General features: G+C 38.1%; 1 protein-coding gene across 2 annotated transcripts; it reads left to right on the top strand.

The window, feature by feature from the left end:
* The first annotated feature begins 6,574 nt into the window (after positions 1-6,574).
* On the top strand, positions 6,575-8,942 carry LOC139354469 (uncharacterized). Of its 2 annotated transcripts, XM_070998704.1 has the most exons (6): positions 6,575-6,822; positions 6,885-7,073; positions 7,135-7,192; positions 7,255-7,586; positions 7,712-8,024; positions 8,095-8,942. In XM_070998704.1, exons 4-5 carry the CDS (start codon positions 7,402-7,404, stop codon positions 7,977-7,979), a joined length of 453 nt encoding a protein of 150 aa, XP_070854805.1. In that variant the 5' UTR covers positions 6,575-6,822; positions 6,885-7,073; positions 7,135-7,192; positions 7,255-7,401; the 3' UTR covers positions 7,980-8,024; positions 8,095-8,942. The 2 variants fall into 2 exon arrangements, with proteins under 2 accessions (XP_070854805.1, XP_070854806.1); XM_070998705.1 differs by lacking the exons at positions 7,712-8,024; positions 8,095-8,942 and having other exon boundaries at positions 6,578-6,822; positions 7,255-7,666.
* The last annotated feature ends 237 nt before the right edge of the window (positions 8,943-9,179 follow it).

The following is a 9,179-nucleotide window of genomic DNA, read 5'->3' on the forward strand; positions in this document are numbered from 1 at the left end:
GCTATAAATAGAAGCCAGGCCAACGATCTGGATGAGATTTAATAGAGCACAATCAATTATTATAAAAATATGTTTCAAAATAAAAATTAAAATCCAAAATTTGTAATTGTATGCAATGACATACCAAAATAAGAGAATTAAAATTTTGAAATAAAATAAAAATAAAATATATTAACAAACAACATGAATACCACAGATTGCATCAGAATTACTCTAGCCAATCAACCAAATGTTGAGAATAGAGCATTAGCCATACTTAGTAACACAGCAGAGCCTCTATGAATATCAGATTTTGAAGAAGAATATATGAATAGGTACGACCTAGCTTTTTCCCCGCTTTAATAGTACTGTCTACAGTTAGAAACTGTAAAGTATTTTCGGAAGTAGACATACACCCAGTACTAAGACATATAAATGTGCTAAAAATTATGCACAACTAATAAAAAAAAAAATAAGTCCTTAGCATGGAATGGGAGCAATTAACTCTCCACATACGAGAATTAAAGGACACATTTGACAAGTCTTACAAATGTATAAGCCAAAATAGGCCAATACATAAAGACAAAAGGCAAACATTCTTGTAGATTCTTTCAATACTGCAAGAACTTTAGTACATGAAAATAGGGCAGCGATAAATAAAACGAATTAGTCAAATTTATCTTAATTACTGATCAAAGAAAAGAAAAGTCTTTCAGTGAACGGTCGTGTTTTTGTCTTGCGCTCCGAATTTTTGTTCTTTTTGTCCATAAACCATCGGGGTTTAATTCATATTTTCATACGTCCATATAACTTTTTATGTCCCTAACAACATCCGTTCGCTTCGCGAGTGCATAGTGATTGTTTTGTGTTTAAATTAACAAAATTAGTTTGCACGTCTAATCTCTGTGCAGTGTTTGTTGTTATAGTTTTTTTCTAATTGCCTTCTTCTTTTCTTCCAAACGCTGTTTGGAGCGGTAAGTGTCTAAACGGTAGTTACCCGCTCTCCCGCACTCCCGCTTATAACTTTGTTTTTGGAACATCTAAAACTTACGCTCCCCCAGCTTACTTACTCCCGCTCATTTTTTCCCGCTCTCTAACTCTCTCTTTTACTTGCGTAGCTTTATTCTCTTGGCACGGTGGTTCAGAATATCGCGATAATGGCTGTCTGCAATTTAAAGAAATGCAAGTCGTTAATTTCGGCTGGACAACAGAGCATTCCGTGCCATTCGTGTGAGAATATTTTTCATGCAAAATGCCTTGGCTATTCGGGCCTGGTACGCGATGCAATCGACTTGAGAAGTGGCTTGCGCTACTATTGTGATGAATGCATTGCTTATGAAACCCAGGCACTCTCTATAAGGCGGCTTACAAAAAGCACTGTTACGGAATTAATCCGGAACAGCCGTAAAAATACGGATCTGCTTGTGGCGCTTGAGTCGCAGCTCACTAGCCGTATGCTATCTGAGCCCGATTCTCCTAAGCGTAAAAAGATCGCGGTCAATAGACAACCCACGGTAGCCGCTAGTGTAACTCTCTCTGGCGATCCGGGGTCTGCAGCACAGCAGTCGATCTCAGCCGCCGCACAAATGGTACTGAGATCGAAAGCTAAAAAAGATTCGGTTTCCGAATGCAAAGGACGCGAGATTTTGCCTCATGAGACGCCAGAAAAATCTGCTATAAACAATACTTTAATAATTCCAACGCCGCATGTTGACTTAACGTCCGGAGTACCGAATGAAACTGGTAGTGCAGTCGTAAATGCCGTAGTACCAAAACCTGTCACAGGCGTGGTACCTAAAACAGTCACCTGTGTACCGCAGCGGAAACAAATTTTTGTTTCTCGGCTAAATCCTGACCTTTCATCGCTGGACATTACGGCCTATATCCGTAACAAAGTTCAGATTGATGATCTAAAGGTTGAACGATTTAATTTTCCATATGCATCCCTAATCCGAGTTACTTCCGGTGTACCACAAGGAAGTCATCTTGGTCCGCTCCTGTTTACATTATTTATAAATGACCTTCCATTAGTCTAAACGAAGTCACGGGTTCTTATGTACGCAGATGACGTTAAGTTGTGCCTGCAATATAATGACCCCGCACAAAGTTTTGCTTTACAATCGGATCTAAATGCATTTCAAACATGGTGCATGGATAATGAATTGAATTTAAATGGTTCTAAGTGTAAACTAATGACCTTTTTTCGTGTCAGCCCCCACTACTCAACGTATACTTTGAGTGGTTGTGCGTTAGATAGGATAACGCATGCTGACGACCTTGGAGTCTACATGGATCCTAGACTTAAATTTTCCGATCACATTACTACTATGGTAAATAAAGCCAGGGGCGTGCTTGCATTTATCAAAAGGTGGTCGAAGGAATTCGATGATCCCTATGTCACAAAGACCTTGTTTATTTCATTAGTCCGACCAATTCTTGAGTACTGCGCTCCTGTTTGGAGTCCCCAATATGGGGTGCATATAGACCGGATTGAGTCTGTGCAAAAAACTTCTTAATATTTGCCTTACGGAGACTTAACTGGGATACAAGCCTAATACTACCATCCTACTCTAGTAGACTACTTATAATTAACTTACCATTGTTAGCTAACCGTATAACTATGCTTGGTATTACGTTTATTAGAAATCTTATTCATGGTGATGTAGAGAGTCCCGAGTTACTGGGTGCATTTTAATGTGCCAAAAAGATTCACTAGAAACTATATTCCTTTAGTATTAAATCACTGTATCTCTAATTACGCAATGCATGAACCTTTTAGAGTACTTTGCAATGATTATAATAGACTATATCATCTAATATCTACTACTGACTCACTTCCTATCTTTAAATCAATAATACTATCCTCCCTAGTAACTAATTAGTTTTACTTGATGTATTTTGTCTATTCGTATATTGACCTGTATTTTTAATTGTCTATTGTTACATTGTCTTTTTCTTTGTCCGCGACTATGTTTACTCGCCCAAAACGGTGATGGGCTCCGCGCGTAACAAGCTTTGCTTGGTGTCGTAGGGCCACTTGTTTGTACTGACCATAGTGCATCAACGTCCAATAAAAAAAAAAAAAAAATTACGTACAAATCTAATAACTGTCAAAGATAGGTATAACTTAATTATATCGATACCGACATTTTAAATACACCTTTGGCAATAGATCAAGGCACAGACCTAACGGAAAATGAAGATTCCGATTCGAGCGAAGGAATTCCATTGGAGATTCTAAAAATACTTTTGTCCGAATTTTAAATACTTGAATATACTTGAATAATTAAATACACTGAAAGTTGAACCATTGGATGATTACGACATAAATAAATCTAATAAAAATGTAAATAAAGAAGAAATTTTAGAGAAATTGAACAAAAATTTTCCACATTAGTTCAAGGAAATTCTTAACGAATTATGCACAAAATACACAGATATATTCGGAAACGCATCCGAATCAATATCAACTAACAATTTTTACAAACATAAAATATGAGTGAAAGATGATGAACCAGTATACATAAAAAACAAGGAAGAACGCTATAGTCGAGTACCTCGACTATCAGATACCCGTTACTCAGCTAAATAGAGATATGCAAGTAACAAAGCGAGATTAAAATGCGCCACCTACCGGCGGTATACAGATTTAAGCGTTATGGGCGTTAGAGTGGGCGTGGCAAATTTTTTTTTGGACCAATCGATAGGTATTGACGAGACCAATACATTTCAGTTAAATTTTTTTACCTAGCATGAAAATTGTGGGCGTCACAGTTTTTCGCGGTTTGTGGGTGTTAAAGTGGGCGTGGCAAACTTTTTTTTGTGTCAATCGATAGGTATTGATGAGAACAATACATTTCAGTTAAAATTTTCTATCTAGCATCAAAACTGTAGGAGCCAGAGTTTTGGGCGGTTTGTGGGCGTTAGAGTGGGCGTGCGCTGCGCAGGAATCTCAGGAATCTACTTGCCTAATCCCAGTATTGTAACTCTCATAGTTCCCGAGATCTCAGCGTTCATACGGACAGACGGACATGGCTAGATCGACTCGGCTAGTGATCCTGATCAAGAATATATATACTTTATGGGGTCCGAAACGCTTCCTTCTGCCTGTTACATACTTTCCGACGAATCTAGTATACCCTTTTACTCTACGAGTAACGGGTATAATTATAGAATTCCCCACAGGCAAAAAGACTAAGTAGAAAATCAATTAGACAAATTAATTAAAGACAAGAGAGTAGAACCTTTAGTTTCTGAATACAACAGTCCATTATTAATCGTCCCGAAAAAATACAGTTTTAAGCGTTTTGGGCGTTAGAGTGGGCGTGGAAATTTTTTTGGATCAATCGATAGGTATTGACGAGACCAATACATTTCAGTTTAAATTTTTTATCTAGCATGAAAATTGTGGGCGCCACAGGCTTGGGCGGTTTGTGGGCGTTAGAGTGGGCGTGGCAAAAATTTTTTTTGGTCAATCGATAGGTATTGACGAGAACAATACATTTCAGTTAAAATTTTTATTCTAGCGTCAAAACTGTAGGAGCCACAGTTTTGGGCGGTTTGTGGGCGTTAGAGTGGGCGTGGCACTCTACTGAAACAAACTTGCGCTGCGCAGGAATCTCAGAAATCTGCGTGCCTAATCCCAGTATTGTAACTCTCATAGTTTCCGAGATCTCAGCGTTCATACGGACAGACGGACAGACGGACATGGCTAGATCGACTCGACTAGTGATCCTGATGAAGAATATATATACTTTATGGGGTCGGAAACGCTTCCTTCTGCCTGTTACATACTTTCCGACGAATCTAGTATACCCTTTTACTCTACGAGTAACGGGTATAAAAATCTCACAAACGTTTTTGATTTATGTAGTAAGCACAACCTTAAATTGCACCCAGAAAAGTGCACATTTTTCAGACACGAAGTGACCTTCCTTGGACAGAAGTGTACTGACAAAGGTATTTTGCAAGACAATAAAAAATACGATGTAATAGAAAAATACCCAGTCCCAGCGGACGCAGACAGCGCTAGAAGATTCGTTGCATTTTGCAATTACTACAGACGTTTTATTAAAAAATTTTCCGATTACTCACGACACATAACGACAAAACGCATTCGATTACCTTAAAATTCAATTGATGAAACCTACACTACTACAATATTCAGATTTTAATAAAAAATTCTGTATAACAACAGATGCAAGCAAACAAGCGTGTGGAGCTGTTCTTACTCAAGATTACAATGCATCCAGATCATTTACTAAAGGAGAAAGCAACAAAAATACAACTGAACAAGAATTAGCAGCTATCTACTGGGCGATAAATCATTTTCGACCATATATTTATGGAAGACATTTCACAGTCAAGACAGACCATAGGCCATTAACTTTCTTATTTTCGATGACAAACCCGAGCTCAAAACTAACGCAAATGAGATTAGACTTAGAAGAATATGATTTTACTGTGGAATATCTTAAGGGAAGAGACAATCATATAGCCGACGCATTTTCAAGAATAACCATAACGGATTTAGTCACTACTAGAAACCAAAGTCAACAGAAAAATTCCTGCGCAGGAAAAGAAAAAGAAAAAATAGATTTGCCTAGGCAAACTCTAAATAAAGCTTCTCAGCCCAACGTATACTAAAACATGGGAAAAAAGTTATAGCAAGAATAAATGTTAGCGATATGTACACCAATGGAATTTTCGACTTAGGTCAGTTCTTTCAAAGGCTGGAAAAAGAAGCCGGTATACTTAATATCAGCAAACTCAAAGTGGCACCGAGCGAAAAGATCTTTGACACTATATCAAACGAATCTTTTAAACTAATGGGCAACAAAATATTACAATCTCTAAGAGTAGCGCTACTCAAGCCGGTGACCCTATTATCAATTAATGCTAAAGAGAAATAAGCATTAATGTTTACATTCCATGACTATCCAATACAAGGTTGTCATACAGGCAGGCATAGCTAGAACATTAGCAAAGATAAAAAGGCATTATTATTGAAAAAATATGACCCGATTTACAACAAATTATATAAGAAAATGCCCAAAATGCCAAAAATCCAAAACAACTTAACATATAAAAACACCATTGACTATAACTGAAACGCCACAAATGGCTTTTGACAGGGTAATTGTGGATACGATCGGTCCTCTACCTAAATCTGAATAAGGAAATGAATATGCAGTAACCCTAATCTGCGATTTAACTAAATACCTTGTGGCAATACCAATCCAAAACAAAAGTGCAAAAACAGTAGCAAAAGCTATATTTGAAGATTTAATTCTGAAGTACGGTCCAATGAAGACGTTTATAACGGACATGGTAACAGAATATAAAAATTCGATAATTTAAGATTTATGTAAAAATTTAAATATCAAAAACATAACTTTTACCGCACACCATTACCAAACTGTAGGAACCGTGGAGCGAAGCCACAGAACATTTAATGAGTTCATCTGTTACGAACTGCTTTTTTTGGTGGCAGTGCCGCTGGCTCAGTCTCCTCAGGGCAGAGTACCCCTAATGCCACAGCTCGCAACATAATTATCGATACTTCACGGTCTCACATTACTAAACTATCGGTCATCACTAATGACAAAAAAAACGTTAACAAAGCAAAAAATCTACAAGTATTGACGCAAAAATGGATTACATTTGGTGGCTATCGATGTCCTAGCCAAGCGCTCCCACCCAACCATGGGTGCCCTCGAGGTGCTGCAGGGCACCACCCATTCGCAGTCGGCAGCAGCCCCCTCCTCGCGACTACGGTTCCATCTCCCCCACTGGGAAAGCTTATTCACACATAGTGGGTATTACAAAGGTTTAATTAATATCGTAAGTACAATCGTTTATATACATGCTCCTCTTAACAGATTTATCCTTCCTCAACCTTTAAGACCGAAACCTGGCCGCAGAGGATTCGTTTTGCTGGAAAAGGGTACAGGCGCCGCGGAAACTATGCTCTACCAGCCATGTATTGGTAGAGCTCGCATGGACACACGGCCCTCAAAGGAACATGCGCGATGCGCGTGTGTATGGTCACCTAATCCTGAGGAGCTCCAGGGGAAAAGGGACAGGCCAAAAAGGTACGTAACTGCACTGTAAGCTATACGAGTTAACTAATGCTCGCGACCTTTTTAATTTTAGGCAAACAACGAGGACAAATAAGGCTCTCGGGTCTAACTCCGGATAAACTCACAAACAGGTAAGTATATATCAATATATATAATCGAGGCACACGTGTATTTAATTTCTGCTAAATTTCAGCCACTGTTGGGCCGGGCCTGGAGGCGATGATAGCCCGGGCTGATGACTTCCCGTCGGAGGCCAGCAGCGATACGGATCTCCACACGGGAAAACAGCGCTCTCCGGTGAGTTGTGTAAGGGCAGTCCGAGATTCGGCTGCCAGACAAAATGGCGATACTTCTCAGCGCCGCAATGCGACCGCTGGAAGTTCCCGAGATGAGGAGGACGCGGTACGCCGGAACGGACTCATTGGGAAATGTTGACGTCGTCGGCGTCGACTGTGCAAGGCCTTCCTGGATGGTCGTTGGCACGGGTCGAACGGACACCGGTTGCTGGGCAGCCAAGTCGGGCTGGTAGGTATGGCGAAGTATGGCGATGTCAGTAAAACTCCAAATAAATTCTTCCGGGGCCCTTTGTACTGGGACATCGGCTGCTATTTATTTTAAAGCACAAAAAAAAATTATACTCTCACTCCTAGCTGCATCTGCCTTGATTGTTGGATAGTATGGCCGCGACTATCACGATATCTGCTGATCATCGCCCCCCGCCATATTACCTGGCCTCCCTCAACATTGGGTCGTTGGATACATGGGCCATTTGAAGTAATCCCAGAGCGAACCGGGATTAATCTTCAAATGGGCAGATCGCCCGCCAGACTCATCCCGCTGCTGCAGCTATCGCCCTATCGACCTAACCTATCGATAACGTCGCTCCCACTCGACTCCAATTGCAAAAAAATGCAATAGTCATCATTCTCTGAAATGAATTTGGGGCTATTTTTAAACCGAAAGGTAATCGCGTAAAACAATATGAGTTATTGCTCGTTGAAAACGACGTTATGTTTCTTGAATTTTCTTCTAGTTCAATTTGATGGAAACCTGACATTAAATCAAGGCATGGGAAATACTTTGCTCTACCTAGTTCGTCCAAGATGTCATCAATTCTTGGTAGTGCAAATTTATCAGACAGAAGTTTTTTGTTGATTTGACGATAGTCAACTACAAGTCGCCATTTCTTTTCGTTTGAACCCGGAAGGGTTTTCTTGGGGATAAGTAGAAGTGGGCTGTTGTATTCTGATACAGATGGCTCGACTATATTGTCTTTGATTAATTTTCCTACTTGTTTTTGAATTTCCTCAACTTGGCTGTGCGGGCTTCGATAATTTTTTATATAGATCGGATCATCGTCCTTCAATCTCAATTTCTGCTTGTAAAAATTGTTTGTTGTTATTGATTCGGTTTCAAGACCGAATACGTCAGTATATTTTCCACATAGTTCCGTTAATTGTTGTTTAAATTGAATTTGAAAATTTTTCTTCAGTTCTTCTATGATGTTTTGCTCTCTATTACTTGAAGTGTTTTGAATTACATTATAATCGGAAATTGGTTCACATTTTAAATTTGTTATACTAATCAATTGATCAGTACTGGTTGTGTTGAGTAATCGGACAAATGTATTCTGTTTTGATGTGATAGTATTGGCAACGTAAATACCAGGTTGAATCTCCTGATTTGGTATTAATATAGTATCAGTATCGGACATTATATTGATTTTTCGTACTACTTGAGATCTGGTTGGTAGTAGAATTGTACTATTACCAGAAGTATATGTCATTGGAATATAAATATGAACGTCTATATTATTTGGTCTTATTATAAACCAATCCTCTGTAGGGTTAAGATCTATTTGACAGTTTAATTCTTTTATAAAATCTATTCCTATTATTCCATCATATATATATAATATATAATATATAATATATAATATATAATATATAATATATAATATATAATATATAATATATAATATATAATATATAATATATAATATATAATATATAATATATAATATATAATATATAATATATAATATATAATATATAATATATAATATATAATATATAATATATAATATATAATATATAATATATAATATATAATATATAA

This window comes from Drosophila suzukii, assembly GCF_043229965.1.
Source record: "Drosophila suzukii chromosome 2 unlocalized genomic scaffold, CBGP_Dsuzu_IsoJpt1.0 scf_2c, whole genome shotgun sequence".
Taxonomy (NCBI): Eukaryota; Metazoa; Arthropoda; class Insecta; order Diptera; family Drosophilidae; genus Drosophila; species Drosophila suzukii.

What these genes read in the sequence shown, in the direction of transcription:
- LOC139354469 (XM_070998704.1), top strand. Translation starts at nt 7,402, where the DNA reads ATGGCGATACTTCTCAGCGCCGCAATGCGACCGCTGGAAGTTCCCGAG. An exon ending in TGGGCAGCCAAGTCGGGCTG is followed by an intron (nt 7,587 to 7,711) that starts GTAGGTATGGCG and finishes TCTCACTCCTAG; the next exon opens with CTGCATCTGCCTTGATTGTT.